At 39.0% G+C, this 23618-nt stretch overlaps 1 protein-coding gene across 4 annotated transcripts; it reads left to right on the plus strand.

Moving 5' to 3' along the window:
• The first annotated feature begins 1591 nt into the window (after positions 1-1591).
• Positions 1592-23485, plus strand: LOC310891627 (natural killer cells antigen CD94-like). 4 transcript variants are annotated; one of them, XM_083819428.1, is made up of 11 exons: positions 1592-1913; positions 5183-5281; positions 6011-6154; positions 7308-7465; positions 9010-9125; positions 14527-14725; positions 17309-17407; positions 18759-18845; positions 19139-19293; positions 21724-21836; positions 22199-23485. In XM_083819428.1, the coding sequence occupies exons 6-11, from the start codon at positions 14599-14601 to the stop codon at positions 22317-22319; spliced, it is 702 nt and encodes a 233-aa protein (XP_083675554.1). In that variant the 5' UTR covers positions 1592-1913; positions 5183-5281; positions 6011-6154; positions 7308-7465; positions 9010-9125; positions 14527-14598; the 3' UTR covers positions 22320-23485. The 4 variants fall into 4 exon arrangements, with proteins under 4 accessions (XP_083675554.1, XP_083675555.1, XP_083675553.1 ...); XM_083819429.1 differs by lacking the exon at positions 6011-6154; XM_083819427.1 differs by lacking the exons at positions 6011-6154; positions 7308-7465; positions 14527-14725.
• The last annotated feature ends 133 nt before the right edge of the window (positions 23486-23618 follow it).

The raw sequence follows: 23618 nt of genomic DNA on the forward strand, positions 1-23618 counted from the left end.
CACAGCTGACAGAATATTCAAAAGATCTACTTTTTTTTGCTTGTTTTAGACTGGTCATTTTGATTTTAGCATTGATAAAAAGAATAATTTTTAGGTTAATTTTCATAGTATGTAAAAGGAGAAATGAAAGACTAAAATCTCAGTTGTGCGGGTCCAGAAGTTGCACTCCTAACACAGGATAGACTAGTGTACATAAGCATCATGCCCATTACTGTTATTCAATCAAGTGGTAACATATGTGCGTTCTTCATTTTTGTTAAATCGTACAAACTGTACTAGCAACTCCAGTCATCCTGTTTTCAACATGCGCATGCAAGGTTTCACAACTACAACAGCGTTAAACAACGTAATGAACAGGGGTTAAAACACCATGAGCAATCTATTCTCCTGTTCCTGTTTTCATGAAAGTGTGTACCTATCTGCCTTTCTGCTCTAGTCAGAGTCACTGACATTTCAGTATCATGTTTTGCTGTTGCTCTAGAAGGCATTGTCTTATGGTCTTGGTTATGACAGCTGTTACAAACTTTGCCCTAGGACAGTCTTTGGGTAATAGAAATCACAGACTCACAGAATCACAGAATTGTAGGGGTTGGAAGGGACCTCAAGAGATCATTGGGTCCAACCCCCCTGCCAAAGCAGGTTCCCTAGAGCAGGTTGCCCAGGTAGGCATCCAGATGGGCCTTGAATATCTTCAGAGAATATTCAGAGATATTCAGAGACTCCACAATCACCCTGGAAATAATACAGCAAAACACTGCCCTACCAGGACAGCAAAGAATCACTGTTCTCCAGAGAAGTGTAGTGACCAGTGGACCCAGGGGAGGCACAAAACAATGGAGCATCTGGCTGATTTCTCATAAAATGTAATGTGAACTCCCCCCTTGGCTAAGTAGGTCCCCCTGTTACTTTTTTTCCCCTGTAGGATTGTTAGTTCACCTCATAGAAAGGTAGTTTCTACAGCTGTGTCCATCCCTGTGAGGGAGATTTATGAAACATATTTTCCTGAAGAATCACTTTACTGTGCAGACTCAAAATCTGAGTGTTACTGTATGCTTTTCCTCATGTCATTGATCTGGAGAAGAAATGAGAAGTGAAGAAATGTATTCCAAAAATGGAAAAAAAAATGTGTCAGATTACTGAGCAAAAATAATCTTCTAAGATGTGGCCCTTGTCAGTAGGTCCTTCTAGTTCAGTATTTTCTAGTCTGAAACATCTAAAATGAGGCTCCAACATCAAACAGAAGTGCTTAGTTCTTTTTGACAACAGTGCGTCTTGCTAGCTTTAAGATACAAGTTCACATTCTGGTTTACTATTGGCACATTCTGGTAGGATACAGAAAATAAAGCATGATCACAACTCTGCTGCTGAATACAGCTGCCCAAATTAATGGACAGCCAAAAGGTTTAAAACATGTTATTCAATTCTTTGCTTCAAGGCTGAACCTGAAGTAATATGGAATTAAATGCTATCTTCCTAAAATAAAGTTCTAATAAAAACAAAGTTATAATAAAGACAGAAGAATTATAAAGAGGTATCTGTGTTTTCTTCAGTAGTAGCAGAAAGAAATATATGACAGTCAGAGAGGGTAGAAGTGAGGTAAAGAGGAAGAAAGAGAATATAGCAATCAGTGAGAGGAACTTTTGCTTGGCAGTATCCAAACTGAGGAAGCTCAGATGTATTTTGATGTCTGTGCTGTTTCATTTGTGTCTGTTAATATAAGGAGACTCTGCAAAGGGGTAGATTTTCTTCCTAGCTTACTAGCTGCAAATGCTAGTTCCTTTTTCTTCTTTTTTGTTCTGATGCTTCTCCAGCTTTACCAGCTATGACAGATGAAATAATATATGCCAATCTGAAATTTGAAAACTGCAATGAGCTGAATAATGTCCCAGAGCCTGAAGTTCCTAAGGAAAAAGGTGTAGTATCTATTAAGCTTTTATGATTTATTCTTGCTAATGTAGATGGGACGGGGAATACTTTTAACTTAATTGCATGCCCAATGGGCCTTTGTTAGCTTTTTTACCCTCAGAAGAGTTATACTAGTTATACATGTGTCCTGTTTTTTGTTGCTTTCATTTCTGCCTGAACTTTTCAGAGTTTGGAAGGTGTACCTCAAACAATTATCTTATTATTTCATGAAAATGTATATTAGTGAGAGTTATACTAAGTTCTACAAATAGTTCTAATTGTTTAAACCTCAAAAGTGTTAACTTCAGTAAATTTTTAAAGTTTATCAGATCCATTTAATTTCTTCTTATGCTTACATTCAGGTTTAGAAATCAAATAACTTTAATTGACTTGATTGCTCTCCTTAGGTTCTAGCCTGAATTAATGCAGTGGTCTCTGAAATGGTTATATTTATTAAAGCACTGAATGTATTTTAAATTCTGGGAGTTCTGCATAATTTTGTGTCAAATTGCTTACAAGTGTCTGTGACGACGAGCTCTTGATTTGAATGATGCAGCTGATGAGCACAAACGACATACAAAGTGCGAGCTGTTTGTGGAGTCAGGCTCTGGGAGCAGAGTTTTACAGATAAGAGGACAAGATACTTATGATTCAAAGAGAATTTTGTAGGGGACTTTCTGTAAAATAGCAGTGTTCCTTAAGTTACAGTTTTGAACATTTCCAAAATATAATTCAGGGGCTAAAACAAACAAACATACAAAACAAAACAAACAAAACAAAGCAAACATATAAACAAAACAAAAGAAAACAAACCAAAAAAAACCCCTCAACTCTCTTTGCATTAAGCTCTAGTCTTCTTTTTCTTTAACATCTGATGACAGCAATATCCTCATATGTCCCTAGAAGTACTCTTACTGTGTCCCAGAGTGGAAAACATATTTCATGAGAAAGCCCCATCCTGAGAGGGCACAACAAAGTCTGTCCATTATTTTACAAACATCAATATGGGGGAAAAAAGGAAAGGAAAAACAAACAAACAAACAAAAAACACAATCTATAAATCTATCCATTCTGGGACCACAAGAGGCCTACTGTAGAGGAAGGAGGACCTAGTCCAAGGATCATTTGGCTGTGCCAGATGTAGCAGTAGTAGTGTGAGGTTGCACAGTATTTTACATGGAACTTTATCTAAAGAAACTCTTAAGGCAATACTTCAAATAAAACAGTCAAAGCTAAAACTACTCCTTGGTCTTAATTCATACTGCTCTCCAGAAAATACTTTGTATTTATATATGAAACCTCATGATTAGACCATAAAATCTTTCTTCTCATCTAAATGTTTCAAGGAATGTGGGCTATAATGCTTTCAGTCTTCAGCCGGGAACTGTAACTTTGTAGGGGTAGGAGCAATTTATTTTTGCCCTTTAACTCCAATTCATGCTAGTCTACTTATCAGCCTGCCTTATTGAGTTAAATTTCTACTACTGAGGCTCTCCAGATACCTAATATTCAGCTTCAGAACATGTACAGAAGCACCTTGACTGTAAAAAATACATGTGCCAGCAGTCAATGTATCCTTATGTCTTGTTAGGATGTGAAAGGCATATGATTCTCCTGTGCAGGCTTTATCTCCAATTGTCTTTTATTGCTCACTGCCTGTGAGATCAGTCTTTGCAAAATAATGCAGAAGGGAAGAGTTTTTCTTTTGTTGTTTTTTTTTTTCAATGGCTTGGGTATTTCTACCTTTATGCAATACTAAGTATTTATAGCCCTTCTCTAGACTGGGGTTGTACTCTATGATGAAATGTGGGAGCAGGGAGAGAGGAAGATGTAATATATATTTAGCAAGACTTTTGTCAGTGTCTCTTACTGATATTGTCATTTTAAAGCTGAAGAAGTAGAGGCTGGGTAGTGGGCTGTTAGGTGGGTTGAAATCTGTCTAGACTACTAGGCTCAAAGGGGAATAAGCGATGTCTGAATGTCTGTTTGGTGGCTAGAAATAAGCAGAATACCTCAGGGGTTGATATTGAGACAATAGTGTTCAATCTAGAACCTGAAAAATGACACTAAGCATGTCCTCAGCAAATTTATAATGATACTAAATCAGGGGTAGTGGTTGACCAAATGACAGAACTTCAATACAAAGGAACCTTAAGAAACTTGAGGACTGGGTAAGCAGACACTCCATCAAATTCCACAAGGGGAAGCATGAATTTGTGCAGTGGGGCTGGACTAATCCCAGTCAGTGATACAAACTGGGAAGCAGTCTGGCTGTGGAGAGCCCTGCTGGAATGTTTATGGTGAATGGAGGGGTTAAATATGAGTCAAGCAGTGATTTATTACTGCAAACATGCTTTCATTGTAAGCTACCTACTGAGCTACATGAGCAGAATCATGGCCAGCATGTTGAAGGAAGTTTTTACTTCCTTCGATGCAGCACAAGCGGATCAACACTTTGAGTACTATGCCACAGTTCAAGACAACATCTGGTGTTTGAATTTCTTTCGATTGTTATAGTTCCTCAGCTTGGGTTTCTACAGTGTGAGGTCTTGTATTACATTCTGCCTGGGCTTGCTTCACCACAGATGTTGACCACAGATTGCACATTTTTCTGCATAGTTCCCACTCCTGTTCCTTCATCCTTTCAGTTCCTGTTCCTTGAGCACTTCACTGTCCAATTTTAAATCCACCTTTCACTTTTCTAGACTAGCAATTTCTTCTCCATGTTTCTTTTTTTTACTGACTTTATTGTACTAAGTCAAGCTGTTTGCAACTGTCCACAAAGCTTATATTGTGGCAAACTTAATATCTGCCTTGGATTTAGTGCTTTCCCATTTTTGTGAAATACTAGCTAGAAACCTTAAATACCAAGAATTGCCACGGGACTTTACTATAGCACGCAAATTTACCAGATTACCACAGAAATATACTGCACATCACAAATTGCCACAACAATATAGTACATATTTGTTTTCAGCTTTCAGTAATCTGTTTTCTAAAATTCACAATACCTTGATTTCACAGTTTATCACCTTGTAAAGGACTGAGGCTGTCCACATTCTCCACTGCATTGTTGTGGTCTCTCGCTCTCTTACCTTGTCTGGCCATCTTCTACTGTGTGCAAAGACACTCTGCAGCAGGAATATACTACCGTAATGTAGAAAGCAATGATTTATTGACTTACACATCACAAAGATCTCTGGAATTTAATGAAGCTAATGTGTGTTCACCATTCCCTTAGTATCACAATACCAATTCAACACTGAATTATTCCTAGGACTTCCCACTTCATCCCACTCTTGGTGGCCAGTAGTCCTGATTTTGATCACAATATGCCTGGCATTGCTGATGGGGCTGATGACTCTGGCAATTTTATGTAAGTATCAATGCATTTTTTTTTCGCTGGGGGGCTCAAGCTACTGAATGATATCAGACTGACATCTCCTTCAGGTGCAATTTCTGGTTCAGCTGAGAACAGGCAAACCAAGACAACAGCAAGTCAGCCTTCCCAGATATATTCACTTGCCACAGCATCTTTATTCTCTTCTAGATGTGATGAGGCTAGAAGTGAGCAATAAGGAGAGGAGCTGGAAAGAACTGGAATAGGAGATTAACTGCTTTCTGTGGCTGCCATTGTCTGGTCTCCTTAAAACTGTGTTCACAATCCTGCTGTACTGACTAATGATGGGTTAATTTGCTGTTGACAAGTTTGAGTAATTCTGGATCTGAAGGGAAGGGAAAAGCTCTGTATCACAGTAAAGAGGCTGTTTCCATTATTTCACATCTGTAACAATTCCAATGTGTGATCCAGAGCTGAAGTTCATGTTTTTAGAAAAGAAGCACAGCCTGGAAAACAATACCATGGAAATATATGCTAAAAGTGACACTGATTTTTTTTATTCATTCATGGCCAAATGAGAAATAGAATTCCACTAGTCAAACAGCCATAGCTGTAGAAATACACTATGCAAATGTTCTCCACCTCAGCAGCCCTTACAAGTAACCATTCAGGGAGGAATATCTCTCATATGGTTTATTTTTCCCTACTAACCTGCTAAGCCATTCCCTGGTGAACAGTACAGGGAGTTCTTACTGTAAGTTTCAGTTTCCCAAGGTTCCAAGGATTACAGGACACAGATTAGAGACCTCAACATGACAAAGAATGATCTGCATGCACATTTCTCAAAAATGCTGCAAGCAATTGGAAATCAGCTGTGCTTGGGAGGAAGAAAAGACCTTCAAAATAATGGTAAATTAACATGTTTCCATGAGGTTTTGGCTTTCAATGTGACAGGGAAGAAAATGAGGTGTGTCTTCTGTGTCTACTCAAGTCTGCCTCCCCATATGAGTCTGTGTCTTCCCAGATGTGACCACCTAGAAAGTAGGCAATGATCATGTCTGCCTCCATGCAGTTCCTGCGGCCCAACCTGGCCAGATGCACACTGGCATTGAGTTTGGCAGCAGTACCTAGGTATCAGGATTTGGTCTGCATAAGAAAGAGGTTCTATGGGATGCCTTGTGGACATGCCAGTTCAGTTACTCCTAGTTTGGTGACCTCTGTGATATGCTTATCTGCATCTAATAGACAAACCCAGTTAGAGATTTTACAGTGATGTCTGAGAGTTAAACAACTTACTCCACTCTATGCAAACAGAAGTCCGCAGGCAGGACAGTGTGCTAGTAGTCTCCCCAGGTAAGACAGAAATCTCCTAAAGTCTGAGATGATGTGTGCTGAAGCATCAGCTAAAACAGCCCGAGAGTTTATTTACTCTGTCTCCTGACTGTGTCCAGTGCAGAACTGTTTGTGAAATCAGTTTGCCACAGTTCAGTTACTTAAGTGGCATCTGACAACGAGCCAGTGAGAGAAGCAGTTGCCTTCAGAAACTACATTCAGAGGAGTCAGAAATCCTGTTGTGACTGTTGAGAAGGGGGATTTCATTTCATTTGTACAGATATTGTTCAACATACAAACTAACTGTCTAGGACTCCTGCTTAGTCAATGAAGAGAAACTGTCAGTGCAAGGATACAGTCCATTTCCTCCCAAGAAAGACAACTGAAATGACAAAAAAAAATGTTTTTCACACCTGTTTTTTCCATTACCTAAAATGTGAATCCAGATGGGTTCACTCACATGAAGCGAACTCACCACTGCAGAATCCTGAAATAAATCTCATCTGCAACACCTGAAGCTCCCTCAAGGCCTAATGGAATGAGATGGGCAGTGATTAAGTTTTCATAACTTTCATTACCCAAACCTTCTGGGACCACACTGAGACTTTGACTGAATTAGGACAGCCACAAACATCCCTGCTCTATAGGAATTTTGTTGCCACAGGTCGAGAATGATATTATGCCAAGGGCAGCCTAGGAGCAGCAATGAAGTGACAGTTTTCTTTTCCAGATCTAAACTGTGTGCTCTGCCCTACAAACTGGAAGTGGCCAGGTGACGGTGATACGTGTTACTACCACTCTACTGAACAGAAGACATGGCAACAGAGTAATGGGTTTTGTTCCTCACAAAACTCTACTCTTCTGCTGGTAAAAGATACAGCAAAGCTGGTATGGCCTGTTTTCTGACTCTTTAGAATGAAGGAAGCTGCCCTATTGCAAGAACAGCAATGTTAGCCTGATGAGTTTGGTAGAGGGCATAGACCCTGTAAGTTAGGACAGCCCCAGTTCTTCCATTACACAGCAGAGGGACTATGAAGTTAGCAGTTCCCTGGCACTTCACATGTCATTTTCTTAAATGGCACTGTGAGCTGAGCAGGACATTTTCTGCAGTGGTTATGTTGCTCTGGCAAGGGCTAAGACATAGGTCTGGTCACTGCCACAGAAAATGCTGTCCTTTCAGCTGCTGGTGGTCAGCAACAAAACATCTTACCATGGTTTGCTGTGGCTCTTACTACTAGAATGACTGGTGAAAGTAGGTTTATGTCTGTTTAGTCATTAATTTAACAAGTGTTATGGATCCTTACAAGGATTTGCTAAGATGTGAGTGTGAAAACCTCTTTCAACCTGTTCTCCCACCAGACAAACCATAGTTATCCCCGTTTTGTGAAAGTTCTTTCCACCAGAATTAGTCTCATTCTCAAATAAGATGAAAACACTTGGGAATGAGTTGCTGAAGTCTGGCCTAACATTTCAGTAAGTGAAAACAAACTTGGGTGGGAAGATAAAATGCCAGGTGTAGACTGAAATAATGCTTTTACCACAAGATCACAGCACACCTATTGGAAGTGAAGGCAGAAAATATATCCCAAGAGCTAGTGGTCAGAGCTTGGCCTGTCTGCCCTCCAACACATGACAATGGGGATTCTCCCCTCGCTGAGCTGCAGGGTGCAATGTTTCCCCCAGAATGAAGGGAAAGTAACTTTATTCTCATCTTCTCAAATTGGTTACTACAAAGATTGAGAGGTGCAGTTTGTTCTACCTTTCTTAATCAGGGCACCAAGAGAGATGAAGAAAAAAAGAAAACGGAGAAGTGCCATAGGAGTAAGAATGGGAAGTGAAGGAGGAGAGCAACAGAAAAAAAAAAATTCAAATATTCAGAGATTTCCCTCAAATAGGAGGGAGAAAGTCAGCATCATTTCAGTTTATCTTCTTACCTGTTCTGGTAAGAGAATTTTTTAAGAAGGGAATATCACTAACTGCCTAACTGTAAAACCTCCTCTACTTGTCATGTTTCAGCTTTTGGAAACAAGTAAATGATGATGCAGCCACATGTAAATGTTTCACAAATCAAACCCAATGGTTCCTTGGAGCAGCTTTCTTTTCACTGATGAAAATGCTAAGGGCAAAGTAAAAGGGGAGGAATGATGCATAATTAAAAGGGAGAACAATGATCCAATGTTTCTCTCAAAGGGTTTAAATCAGGTAGATAAGGGTGACATTGTCCTTCAGGATTGTAAGTGTATCTTTGTGATTAAAAGTAGCTCTCCTATCATCTCTCTTTGGACAGTAGACCTTTCCTTTAAGAGCAGAAGTGGTCATGATAGGTTAGCAATATTTTTTTTTTTATGTTCTTTGAGCAGTTTCCATCAATGCTTGCAACTTCTGTGACAATGTCTTGAATATCTATTTTGAATTATTCTTACTTTGCATAGGAACTGGTTAAAAAAATTCCTAGAAAAACATTCTGGCTTGGATTATCATTTAGAGCTGAAAAGCAAGGCTGGTTCTGGGCAGACAACACAACTGTTACAGAAGAACAAAAGTCTTGGTAAGTTTTAATAATGCAGTACATAAATTTGGTCCTCACCCATATGCTACTCCCACTTCTTCTAACATCAAAAAAAACATAGGATAGACAGCTTCTATGCAACTTTTTGTGTATTCTGGGTCTTCCTTTTCCATTTCAGACTTTTCTTAGCCTCACCCAGGACTGATTCTAGGCTGATCTAGGCACTAGTGCTGGCGGGAAAAAAGGTGCCTGGAAGTTTCTATTCACAATTTAGTTTCAGACTGACCATAAATGTCATACATTTCTCTTGTATTTGACATCTTGTCTCAGTGAGGACACATGGAAAAAACTCCAAGAGAAAAGTGTTTTGCTTTGTGCTTTTTATTTTATTTTATTTTATTTTATTTTATTTTATTTTATTTTATTTTAAGATAAGGCACCATTTATTTTCTAGAATCACTTCACTTCTGTTTAACATATTATTTCAGAAATACAATATATTTTTCTTCTTGCTTTCCAGCCTGCTTTGCCAATTTTCATTATTGGACAGTGTCCTCTTAACTGATACTCTACACTCAGTACCCAGCAGTTAGTGTTTCTTACTGTCAGGTACAGCGAAGGTTTGGAATCCAGCCTTACAGTCTGCTAGGAGTGTTTGTAGGCATATTCAGGACAAGGCCAGCCTCCTAGGTGTTGTTGCATTATGTTGCTAAACTCTTTGTTTCTTTGTTGGGGTTATGTATTCTTTGTGAAAGATAAATGAGGACTTCTTGCAAAGATGGCTCTCTCTGAAAAGTGTGAGAATGTACAATTTGAATGAGGTGAGATGAAATAATAAAGATTTTTCCATCCTAGGACAAATAATTTACAACTTCCCCACTTCTGCGGATATATTTACAATCGTGTCATATACAGCCATCGATGTGATGAAATTAATTACTATGTCTGTGAAAAGCCTGCCATCCAATTGCAGCGACGTAACAACAACCAGCAAGAGGAATGGCTTGTCAGATCAAGAGGATTATGAGAATATTTATATTTAGAAGATGTTCGACATGGCTGATTTTTTTTTTTCTAATTTATCACATGAGAATTTAAATATGTTGGGTCAGACCTAATACATTTTCCCATTTTCATTCTCTATCAGACACATGTAAAAATGTCTTCACACTAAGGAAACACTTATGGTGATGGGCTCCAGGAGCAATCCATGCCTGTTGTTCCAGTTCCAAAATGGCCAAACTATTACTCCGTTTTAGCCAACATCAGTGATGGACAAAATGGGCAAAAGTGGTTGCCCAAGAGCAAAAAAAAAAAAACAGTATCAAGGCAAATGTATAAAGATATTGCTCCTACCACCATCCACTGATAACAGCCCTAATACCACTTGTTGGTTCATAACCGTGTAGTTGTAACATAACACAAATGATGAAGATTAAATGCTTCCATTCAGGACACGCTTCTGAGGTCTTGTTGGTCTGACTGCTTTAATACACTACTAGGATGGAATATACAACACACAAACAATTATTCTCAAAAGGTGGGCCAGGGTGTTCTTGAACAATATGAATAATGGTAACTCATCATTCACATCTCTGTGGTAACATTTCATAGCCGTTCCTTTCAATTTGTTTTGTACCTGTTCCTGTCTTTTGCAGTGAAAATGCAGATCTTCTGCCCAGTGACTTCCCAGAGAGTCTCTTGGTGTTTATATTAGATATATGAGAAATCTGACATGGAAGGTGTCCTGAGCATGCCATATCCTCTCTTGCTAATGAAGGGCCTTTTGGCATAAATAATTCGCCACAAATAAATAAATAAACAAATAAGTCTGATCTTGTTTTCTCTAACAACAGAGTTACTGCAAGGTAACAGAAAAGGTGTTTCTAGGATGTTTCTTCGTTTGTGAGATAGGCCTAAGAGCAGATGGGTGAATCCTGTTTTTTTTTTTTTTTGAAAGTTTGTTGAAGACAGACATGAGCTCAGATTGACAGCTGTCCACACAATAGGAAGCCACAAGGCTACATCGTACCTTTCTGTGGCCTTGGTCTTTCAGGTGACCTTACTTCTTGTCCAAAACCACTCTGTGGTGCAGGAACTGTATCTGTTACTGCAAAGGCAGCTGGGATTAGAGTAGTTTCACAGTGCACTAGTGTACTAAAACAGAAGCAGCTAGCTTTTTCTTTCCAAAAAACAATAACTAAAACACTCAAACAATCAACAAACAAACAAACAAACAAACAAACAAAAACACTCCAGAGAAGAAGGAGGGAAGGCAGTGTCCTACCATTTACTGCAGTTGTTCACAGTACTGAAGTGAAAAATCTAGTCCAGCAAGGCTGAAGATGGCAAAGGACACATCCTGGTGGTGGTGAAACATTGTAGGATTTAAAGGTGCATTGTCTGACTGTATTTTACATTAAAAGAAAGTTTTGCTTACAGAGGGAGAGATATTAGAAATTTGCTGATTATGTATTGGTTGTGATGGCATTTTTGAATCAGTTGTACACAGCGGTGTGTTTCACTTTTCTAAAATCTACTCCTCCTGCCTCCCAAGTGATAAACTCTAGCTATTGCAATTTGCAAGGTCACATTCTAGTTAATAGAGACATTTTGTTCTGATAACTTTTACACATCTGTTATGTTCAAATGTAGACCAAAACTTCTTGTCTTAATCTATCTTCCTTGTCATTTTATTCTGAAGAAACAAGAAATTTTGCCTTCCTGGATCATTAAATGGACAGAGTGATGGCGAAGCCTCATCATATTGCCTTTGTTACAAACTGTTACTTCTATTCTTGCAGCAGAATCTATTTTAAAGGGTGACTCTGTAATAACAATAATAAAAATAATAATTCATCAGGCTGCTTATTGAATTCAGATCTATGAAAATAATACAGGAAAATGCCTTTTACATCCTGTTTTCCCTCCTGAAAATCATATGAGAGAAAAGTTATTGCAAAGGGTTTTCATTTAGTGCTTGAGAAGTTGTTGTAAAGACTGAAGAGGTTAGTCACAGAAAACTGCGGCCTAATGCAGTAGCATAGACATATTTGACTCCCAGTTATCTGCAGAAAAGCCCTTGACACTAAGGTGCCAAAACAAAATTTTCAGGGCTGATGCACAAGTATTTTTGCACCATATTTAGTATGAGGCACTCATGAGGTATTATGAAGGCATCATGAATACACACTGAATGCTACACCTTTTGTGTTTGCCTGTATAGGAAAACCAATTGGAAATATCCTTTACTCCCAGCTTTTCCCTCACACCTTCTCTTTGCATATGGATAACATAATTCAAGCATACATGCAGCCAGAAGTATTTCTGTTCTGAAAAAATCTACCATCTGCACAAGAAGATAGTAAGAACAGCTCAGTCATTATAGTGTATTTCCATTCTGTTGTTATTTTGCAAACAGGAAACTCTGAAATTTACACAGGAACAGGAACAGCTACCACAGAAATTCCTCTCTTGCATTTTCCTTCTGACTCACCATGTCGCCACAACATGAATCACCATGTCTGGGCAATTGCTCTGTTACAGAGAGTCAGTCACTGTCTGAAGATGTTTAAGGACTACAGCTCAGCACTGGAAAAAGGCAAATGACTAGAGATAGAGAGTGAGGATGGATAAGCCATTTCTGCACTCTGACCTCTGCATACCCTGCAACAGCAGAGAGATCCTCAGTGTTGCCTTGCCTTTCTCTGACCCAGGCTGAGTGGCCATATCAATCATGTCAAGCTCCTGGTTTCACCATCCTGTCAGCTCAGTTTTATTTCTCTCTTCCGCACTTTGAACTTTCTTTCTTTCTCTCTCTCTCTTCCTTCCTTCCTTCCTCCCTTCCTCCCTTCCTCCCTTCCTCCCTTCCTTCCTCCCTTCCTCCCTTCCTCCCTTCCCTCCATTCTCTTTCTCTTTCTTTCTTTCTTTCTTTCTTTCTTTCTTTCTTTCTTTCTTTCTCTCTCTCTCTCTCTTTCTCTTTCTCTCTTTCTCTCTCTCTCGTCCATCCGTCCTTCCTTCCTTCCTTCCTTCCTTCCTTCCTTCCTTCCTTCCCTCCTTCCTTCCTTCCTTCCTTCCTTTCTTTTCTTCTTCCTTTCTTCCTTTTTCTTTTTCTTTCTTTCTCTTTCTTTCTTTCTTTCTTTCTTTCTTTCTCTCTCTCTCTCTCTCTTTCTCTTTTTCTCTCTCTTCCTTCCTTCCTTCCTTCCTTCCTTCCTTCCTTCCTTCCTTCCTTCCTTTTTCTTTCTTTCTTTCTTTCTTTCTTTCTTTCTTTCTTTCTTTCTTTCTTTCTTTCTTTCTTTCTTTCTTTCTTTTTCTCTCTTTCTCTCTTTCTCTCTTTCTCTCTTTTTCTTTTTCTTTTTTTTCTTTTTCTTTTTCTTTTTCTTTCTTTCTTTCTTTCTCTCTCTCTCTCTCTCTCTCTCTCTTCCTTCCTTCTTTCATTCCTTCCTTCCTTCCATCTCAGTGCTGTATCACTCACTTCCTTTTCTGCTAAAGGGTTTCTATTAAGCTCTTTCCACCTGGCAGTCTCACCCCTCAGAAGAGAAACCCCTGCTCCTGAAATATGCTTCTCAGCTCCACATATTGCTCTGTTGTGTCTGGGGAGGAGCAAAGCTCTTTTCTTATAAAATATCCCACAGAATTGACTGCACACCTCCCAGGATGTATATGTATTAACTTGCAGACTTCCTACTTGCCTGCTCACAGCCCTTCTTAACATAAAAAAGCAAACATCATCTGTCATAATCACTCAGAATTCAGTGCCAAGATACATGGAGATCCCTGTTAGCCTTTCTTGATAAATCAGGTACTCTCATCCTCTCCACTTGTTACTTGCCTTCTAAATCTGATTTGATTATTTTTTTCAGATTCAGAGATTAGGATTTTCCCCTAATGGTTCTCTTTCTGGATCTTCCTAACTAGATCCCAGTCTAAATATGCACATGGAAGTTAGAGGAGCATGGCTTGGAGTACCATTGACTGTATTTGTAGAATTTATTTCAGTGAAAGTTTTCAAAATAATTTCATTTTTCATTTCTTTCTTAATAGCATTTGGAAATGCAACCTATTGCTCTCAATGCAGCTCTTGTGCTGTATTTGTGCTCTGATGCTTAAACAGTTATCTCTCACACCATAACTTGAAATAGCAACTATTTTGAGAGCATTGTATTTCAAGGAGGTAGAAAATCCTAATGTTTGCTGTATTTGCAGGATCAGATCAGATGGGTAGTTGAGGTAAACAGTCTTAGGCTCCAGTCAGGAACCAAGACTCCTGGTCTTCATGTTCAAGAAGAAATTACTACCCATCCTTGACAGAGTAATTGTATCTTCTTAACATGCTTTCAATGTGTTACACTTTCACTATGACACAGTAATCAGAACAGAGCCAGCTTCCTTCGTGGTTTCACTGAAAATGCTGAAATGTAAACCATTCCCATTGCTCCAGCTTTGGTCTTGCTGCAGAGTGCCCCATCTCCCAAGTACTGCTGTTGCCAGAAAAAAGTGTGACAAGCTGGAGATGGAGGATGAGGAAGGCTACACCACATTAAATTTACGACCCCCAGCTTCAGTTATTACTCGTGGATATTCAAACAGCAACAAATATCCTGCATTTAATGCTCCAGTCAGTTGTGGTACAGTAGACAGTAAGTACAGATGAAAATTATTTTTCTATCTAAGTCAGGATGTAACCTGAATTTACATAGTCTACTCTTAATTAAAGCTCATAGAAACAGCACAGAGAATAATAATGAAGTCTTGTGTGCTGTAGTGTCTGATCATAGAAGATATTTTTTCTGAAGTCTTTGAGATCTATATATACTACAGTTATTATTTTTTTCCTATTTGCTTTAATACAGAAGACAAATTTTACCTTTATATAGGTTTTTTGTTTGTTTGTTTGTGGTCTTTTTTTTTGTTGTTGTTGTTACAACTCATTTATAACAGCAGGGCACTGCAAGAGAGGAAGGCACTATAGTTTTATCAGATAATGCAGTCTTTGGAAATTGAAGCAGTTTCCTCAGCCATTGGAATTCTAAAACTACCCTGTTTATAAGGCCTAATAGTGAATGTAATCTCTTATGGGGGGTTATTTTTATTTATTTATGCTCAAAATGTTTCTATAACCAGATTGAGAGTTAACTAAGGTAGTGAATTGTGCCTATGAAATATCTGAGCCCATAAAAAGGTGAGGTTGAACACAGTTGCTGTTGCTCAGAATTTAACCAGCAGGCTTATGTGTGAAATAAGTATTATTGATGCTATTTAGGAGTAGAGTAGAGTAGTCAAAGACTAAACTAATATCAATCTGATACTGTTTGGAAAAGATCTAGGGCTATCCACTGAGAATGATTGCTTGAAAAGGAGGATGGAGAAGCTGTTAACAAGCAGGAGACAGAAAACTAAGGATGAATATTAGGAAGTCAGGTATAAAGGCAGAGTTTCCTGGAAAGAAATGAGGTGGCAAGCTCAGGAAACTCTTAAATGGCTTCTCAATGCGCATGAAGGTCATGTAAAGTAGATAGACCTATGCACAAGTTAGTTTAGGAGGGACCTATATAGCTCACCTCTCACTATTTGCTTTTTGAATGGACTAGCTGTAATGTCTGATTAAGTTGCTCAGGGTGTTGTCCACTTGAGTTTTGGAAACCTCCAGGGATGGAGATCTCACAGTATCTCTGGGCATTTGTTCCAAGTGCTGAAGGAGAATATTTTTTTTCCTCATATCTAAGCAGAAGTTTTCCTAATGCATCTTGTGACTGCTGTATTATACCCTTCCTCTAGACTTCTGAGTTGAGTCTAGCTCCATTTATAAAGCCCTTTTAGGGAGTGGAGGACTGAAATTAGGTCCACCCTTAGCATCCTTTTCACCAGGTTAAACAAGCCCAGGTACTTCAGCCACCTATCTTGACCATCTTGATGGTCCTCTGCTGGACTCTCTACAGTGAGCTGACAGCTCCCTTGAGCTGGGAAGCTCCACTTTGGACACAGTGTTCCAGATGTGGCTTCATGCCAAGTAGACCAGCAACCACTTCACTCAACGTACTGGCTACAGTCTTGCCAATAGAGCCCAGTGCTGGTCAGCTCTCACTGATACAAGGACACAGTGATGGCTCACATTCACCTTGTCCACCAGGACCCTGAAGTCCTTTTCAGCACAACTGCTTTTTAGCCTGTCAGTCTTCCACCTGTACTGGTGCATGGAGTTGCACTGTTAGAGGTACAGGACTTGATGTTGGTCTTTCCTGAGCTCTGCTACACTTACAGCTAATTTCTAACATGTCTAAGACCCTAGAAATGGCAGGTCTACCCTGCAGCACATCAGTCTGTAATGCAGTGTCATCTGTGGTCTTTTGAAATTGCATTGATCAATGAGGGTTAGGGCAATCTCCCTCAACTTTTGCTATGTACGTTTGAGTTACGGACATCTGTGCACCTCTGGAGGTTAATTCTTCTCACCTTACAAAAGGCTTTTTCTCTGGACGTGCTTGCTCTGATACACTGGTCTCAAATAATAACTGTTGATATATGCAGCCTGAACACTAGCGAACAGATTGGGAAGAGTATTATAGAAAACTGCAGAGCACCACTTCCCAAAAGAATTATAAACATATGTGAAAATATTTTAATTGGGAGAGAGTCAGCTGTGAATTTCTGGAGGACTACATTACTGGTGAGACATGGAACCCTAATAGAAATCTGAAGAAAGAGCCTGAAGAAAGATGCACAGTTTAAGGCTGAAACATTGCAAATATTTAGAAATTCCAATAACAGTGCCCCAAATTAATTTTATATCCAACACTATATGTTGTTGTGTTTTTTTGTTTGTTTGTTTGTTGGTTGTTTTTTTTGTTTGTTTGTTTTTTGTTTTTGTTTTTTTCCCATTTGAGGTGGAGAGACTTAGAGCTTGTTTCATTCTTTCCAGGACTACAGGAACTGCAAAATCTAGTCTGGTCTCCTTCCTCATGATACAAGGTTTTGCCTTGAAGCATTAGAGCCTCAGTTAATAAATATTCTCAGTGGGTAGACTAATATTTCTCAAAACAAACAAATAAAAAATTCCTGGAAATTCAGGACAGTGATAATAAAAACTTTGCAATAAGTAAAAAAGAAGCTCTGCAGAAGAGATAAATATGAAGTGGTTATGTCAGAGAGGAGGCAATATCACTGTGTGGTGATGAGAACTGTTCTTTTTGTTGCTAAATGTGTTTTTGTTGTTGTTGTTCCAGGAGTCTCTGCCTCATCTGCCAAAAGGTGGCCAGTGGCTTTTGCTTTCTTCATTTTGAGCCTGGTGTTGCTCATGGGGCTGGTGGCCTTGCTGTTCCTGTGTAAGTACTGTGCTGTCCTGGGGTACTATTATGGGAGTGAATCCCAGCAGTACTACTACTTCATCTGCCCCTGTTGACCATTCCTGCAAAGACCTGTGGAAATAGTATGGCAAGAACAGCAATTTCCTATCAAATCTCCTCTCCACTGTGCATCTGCACAAGTCACTCCAGATAACCTTGATCTGCATTTACAATCTTTACCCCATCCACACTGTCCTCCAGAAAAGCTTCCAGTTGCAACAATACTCCCATACTAACAGCCGAAACTGCATTTAAAGGAGTAAACGAGGAGTAAAAGACTGCACCCTTTCTCAGATTCCCAGTGTTCATAGCTAGAAGATTCATCCTCTCGGCTACGCTGGGTAATAGTGACCCCCTGTGACTGTTACTGTAATATTTCAGTTATCATTCCCTCTTTCTTGGATTGCAGGTTGTTGTTTTTTTTTCAGGAATGACAATTTTATGATGTAATCTATGTATCAAAGTATAGGGACTGGTGAATTTGCCCAAAGATTACAACAGATTTTCCGTAGAAACATTTCAATTAACAATTGAAGGTGAAGGCACATTGCTTATGGAAGCAGAGATAGAGTCTCCAGCTTCTTTTCAGGGGGAGGGAAACAGTTGCAAATGCCAAGGACACTCAGGGTGTTCTGTAGCATCACAGAACTGTTAGCTTAGAGGCAGTTGGACTATCAGTAACCCTAGATAATATAATCTGTAGCTTTGTCTATATTACTTTGGAAAAAATCTGAGAGTGGAGATGTTACCACTTCCTTTTCTACTGCTGAACCACACTTGTGGTGAAGAATTTTTCCTAGTGTCCAACCTGAATAGAGCAAATCTCAATTTGTGGCAGTCGTTGCCCATTGTTATATCACTTTCTGTTGTCCAGGGCAGTTTTGCTCCCTCTTTGTAAGTGTTCTTCAGGTAGTTGTGGACAGTTATTAAACGCATATGTAATAAATTTGCATTTGGCTGAAAGTGTCCTCTCCTCTCCTCTCCTCTCCTCTCCTCTCCTCTCCTCTCCTCTCCTCTCCTCTCCTCTCCTCTCCTCTCCTCTCCTCTCCTCTCCTCTCCTCTCCTCTCCTCTCCTCTCCTCTCCTCTCCTCTCCTCTCCTCTCCTCTCCTCTCCTCTCCTCTCCTCTCCTCTCCTCTCCTCTCCTCTCCTCTCCTCTCCTCTCCTCTCCTCTCCTCTCCTCTCCTCTCCCCTTTGAAAAAGGAATGAAATGAAGATGATGTACACACACAAATCAACTTGCAAATGAAACAGATAGTAAAAGAATGCCCAAAGCTACAATTTAAAACTCTTTAAAGAAAGTACTCTGATAAGAATTTTCATTCACTTCAGTTTTTCAGGTTCCCAAGGATTCTGCAGAAGGAAAGAAGCTGCAGGAAATGAGGGAAGCATTGTGTTCTGAAGGGAAAGAGAACAATGGTAAAAGTGGTTATATAAATAAACCCAAATCATCCCCTTTGAGAGCCCATTGCCTGAGAGACTATACAATCACAGGGAAAATAACCTGATCACCTACTGTTTGCTATTAACTGTGATAGTATTTGAGATGTGGATATGTGTATGTTAACATTCAAAATAACTCATCTCTCACAGGCCCCCCAGAAGCTCAGGTGATTCGTGGCTACTCTTAATCTCCTTTTCCCAGACAAACCATCAGTTAAAATCCTAGTATTCCTTGCAGATCTGCATAATACTCTCTCTCTGACTTTTAGAAACAAAATGTGCTCTCTGTCCAGCAAGCTGGCAAAGCAGTGGAGCTGACAGCTGCTTCTACATTTCAAAGCAGAAGAAAACATGGAAGGAAAGCCAGGAGTTCTGTTCCTCTAGAAACTCTACTCTTCTTGTGCTGAAAGAAAAAGCAAAGATGGTACAGCCTTAACCTCATATATTCCTTTACATCAAGTGTGTTTTAACTTCAAGAAATGTGGCGTGCAGAAAATGGTTTGGTCATTTACAGTGCCTTCATTTGTTTTTCCCTGTGTCAAGTGGTCTTCCTGCAAGCTACAGGATTTTCATGTCTTGAAACAATTTCTAAATTGTGTGTTATGAAGAATAAAATAAAACATTTTATAAAATACCTTAATTACCTCTAGGTTTTCACAGAGAAAACAAATTGCATTATAGCAGCTTGGAGGGGACTCCCAGCATGCAAAATACATACTTCTGTTATCTTTCTCCATAAGTTTTATTTCTGAGGGCTCCTAGCATCAAAACCACATCTACACCTAATCTAGAATGGCCGATTAACCATTGTGCTGTCATTCATGCTGTCTTTCACCATGGTGCTGTGCAAAGTGACAGTAAACAGGTTGGGTTTTGTCCTTGTGTTACACCCTTCATAGATTGACATTAACGATGGCAGAAAGGCTAGACTGAAGAGGATTATATTATGATGACTAAATAAGATTTAGGGAGTTAACAGTTTTGAGTAATCTTATTTATTTATTTATATTTGCTACCTAATTAAAAATCTGTGATTTGTTGGCAGGACCATATTTTCACTTATTGTACACATATACCTGGGAACTTCTGTTTCACCAGCTATTAAGCTTATACAAAGTCCAAACCTCCTTATTTGCTTTTTGCTACCTAAAACTTTTAAAAGGAAAGACGGTTCCCTGAAAATTCTTCTTTTTTCCATATGGAGTCAGTTTCAGATGGGGGTTCTCAATTCTCTTTTATTTTAAAGCATAAAGGTTGCCCATTTGAATTTTTTTTTAATGAAAATCAGATAGGTAGACACAAAAGTGGAGAAGTGGTTTATAACTGAGTCTACCAACACTGAAGAACTGCAAAGCTGGTGAAAGGGCTAGAAAACAGGAGTTTTCTATAAGGAGTGTCTGAAGACACTGGTGCTATTTAGTCTGGAAAAAAAAAAAAAGAAAAAAAAAAGCTGAGGAATGACCTTGTCCCTCTTTACAACTACCTGGAAGGAGGTTGCAGCAAGGAGGATGTTGGTCTCTTTTCTCAGGTGACAAGGGACAAGATGTGAGGAAACAGTCTCAGATTGCACCAGGGAAGGTTTATATTGGCTATCAGGATAAATCTCTTCACAGAAAGAGTGGTTAGGCATTGGAACTGGCTGCCTAGGGATGTAGTGGAGTCGCCATCTCTAGAGGTATTTAAGAGACGTGGTTGGGGTGCTTAGAGACATGTTTTAGTGGTGGACTTGGTAGTGTTAGGTGATGATTGGGCTTGATGATCTTAAAGATCTTTTCCAGCCTAAGTGACTCTATGATTCTGTGATCCTGAGCTCAGAATCCTGGTTCACACTGCTGAGCAACACCTGAACACCACACCTTCAACACTGAGTTCACGAGATAATTTTGGTATGAAATATAAATCCCTGGGTCATTGGATCTCAGAAGTCTAGGTGTTTGCTTTTTCTTCCATGTTTGGTATATGCAACTGGAGTCAGACTGAAGCTAGCCCAGGTTAAGCCACCTGTAGATTTTAGATTTTGAATGAGTCCCTAAACATGCTAATAAGCAGTAGTAGAGTATATGGAGGATCTGAACAGGCTAAGATGATGAGGAACCTCTTAGGTAGTACTTGGACATGTAGGGAATGATCCAGGCTCCTAGGCATAGGTGTCTAGTGCAATCTGAGATGACCTGCATTGTCCTCTTTCACATTCAAGTAGTGCTTCATAAAGACACAGGTTCTGGGTCTTGTCAATCAGCCATATGTGAAAACTTGAAATTTTAAGCTATCTCAAATGGTGTTAAAGGCCTATGTTTAGGCACCAGAATCTGCCCTCTAGGCTGGGATTCATCTCACCTAACATCAGGCATCTATATTGTAAGTGGTCTGCAACTTCAAAGCTACTTTCTTAGGCTCCATTGCAGCCAGTGGGAGATCTACAATACAGTCACTATTTTGTACCACTCCCACTGCATGAGATGAGTCATATCTCAAGCTCCACTGGCTCTGTTGGCCATATCTTTGCAGACCTTAACTGGGGCCTTGACAGTGTTCCCATGTCTATATCCAAACTGTAGATACATAAAGGCAGTGTAGATACCTAAATGCAGGCGAGACAAAACATTTTTTTTCTTTATAAAAACAGTTCTTTTGCAGATCCGGGGTACATTTGTCTTGACACAGTTCAATAACTGATATTTGAATGATTCTATAATCAGAGCAGTCAGCACTGTTTCATGGAAAACAAGCATAGAAACAGTTACCTATTGAGTAAGAGTTGTCTCCTTTGGCTGCAGAACCTTCTCAGCTGGAAGATATACAGCTTGGGTATTATTTTTGAAATATTATTGTGATGATCTTCCCATTGCTACAGGTCTCTCTGCCACAGGATTCACAGTTTTATTGGGTTGGATTATCATACATCTCTGAAAGGAATGGCTGGTACTGGGAAGATGGAACAGCTCTTTCAAGAGAAGCCAAAACTTGGTAAGCCTTCGTAACTTAAGACCAGCGTGGTTCTCTCCTCTGGGCTCCAGTAAACTCCATGACATTTATGATTCCTTTTTCCCATGTTTGCCACATGTGCAGTGATGAAGGAACATGGATATCATTTAATCTGCTATAGGACTACAAATTCCTGTCCTGTGTAAGGAAAAATGGGTAACAAACTATAGCTCAGTCACACGCCCTGGACCCCAAAAGGCAACATAGTAGAAATAAAATATCTCCAAAGGAGAAATAACTCTACATTCCAGTGGCAAATCATTATGACTACAAATCCAAATATAGAGATATACAGTACATGATGTCAGTAGGACATTATTAATCCATATCTTTTAATTTTCTAGGACAGTGTTATATGAACACATCTTCTGCGCTTCCTTATATGGACGGATTATTTATGCCAGTAACTCCTGTTTGACAAAGCAATTCTGGATCTGTGAGAAAGGTGCTATTCATTTTGCCTGAAGAAGCACTGCAAGTAGGGATGCAGGTTCTGTCACTGTTATATATCATTTCTAGGAACCAGATGTTTTAAATGTATTTTTATTTTAGTTTGTTTATCATACAGCTTTCTCAGAATGGTGATTCAAATAGATAGATTGGTAGAGACAAAACTTTCTCTTTGCCTGCATTTTATCTCCTAGGCTTATGAATGAGAGAAAAAATCTACAAGCTAAAAGCTAAAAACATAGGAGTTACTTTTAGAGAGTTAGCTACAGTCAAGAAATTATACTTGCATGACTGTCTAGAAGGTCAACCACACATTCTCTTAGATCTTTATATTTCTTAAGCCTCACTCAGAATTTCTTCTTTCCTCAGCATTTTACACCTGCTAGTCATAAACCACTCCAACTACATTCTTGATGATTTTACCCACTGAATTACTGTACATACTAACTAGTACACCCATAAACCTTTTTTTTACCATTTTGCCTAGTCAAGCCCTCATTCCTAAATCTGTTCTTCCAGCTCTTCCCCTTTTTGAGATATAGGAATAGAGAAAGAACACAAGTGTCTATTTACCCATAAAATTCTCTTTGCATGTGTACTGATATTTATAGAAACAAAAGGACATTTGTTAGTAGAGTACAGGGAATCCCTGGAAGCAATCTCTTTGAAAAGTAGAGCCAAATGTCATAGTGAGAATAAAATATTACCCAAATATAATTTCAGTGCTATCGTAAATATAATTGCTATACAAAAATTGCTATACAAAAAAAAAATTGTTATACAAAAAACAGCAAGGATAGCAATGACATGCTCCATTCAGAGCTACATTCAATGAGAGCTCAAGCTAATGTGCAATCTATCGCCACAAATTTTACTTATGTTCTTCTGTTGTATCTACATTGTTTGCGATCTCTGGAGCCCAAGGAACATACTACATGACATGTATTATCAAAGTACTTGTCATACTTCCTAGAATAAAATGAAATCTCCAGATTTCTCAGTGGAGTTTTGTTGCATGACTTCTTTGAAGTTCTGTTTATGGGAATAGACATCTGTTTAGTATCACATATGCAAACTTTCCTTGTATATATATGTATATACACCTTGTATGTATGTTTGTTTGTTTGTATATGCCTTAGTACTTGGAAACTTTCCCTAAAATAAATGAAAAAAAAAATGCTATGTCATTAATGTTTATTATTTAATTTGAAAATGATCTCAAAGACTGAAGTAGTTCCTTAGTTAAAAAATAAAAAACCCTCTACCTAATGTGCTGAAAGATGTTTGTAAACTAAATAAATTCACAATATTCAG

The sequence above is a fragment of the Anser anser genome, assembly GCF_964211835.1.
Source record: "Anser anser genome assembly, chromosome: 1".
In the NCBI taxonomy this organism is placed as follows: domain Eukaryota; kingdom Metazoa; phylum Chordata; class Aves; order Anseriformes; family Anatidae; genus Anser; species Anser anser.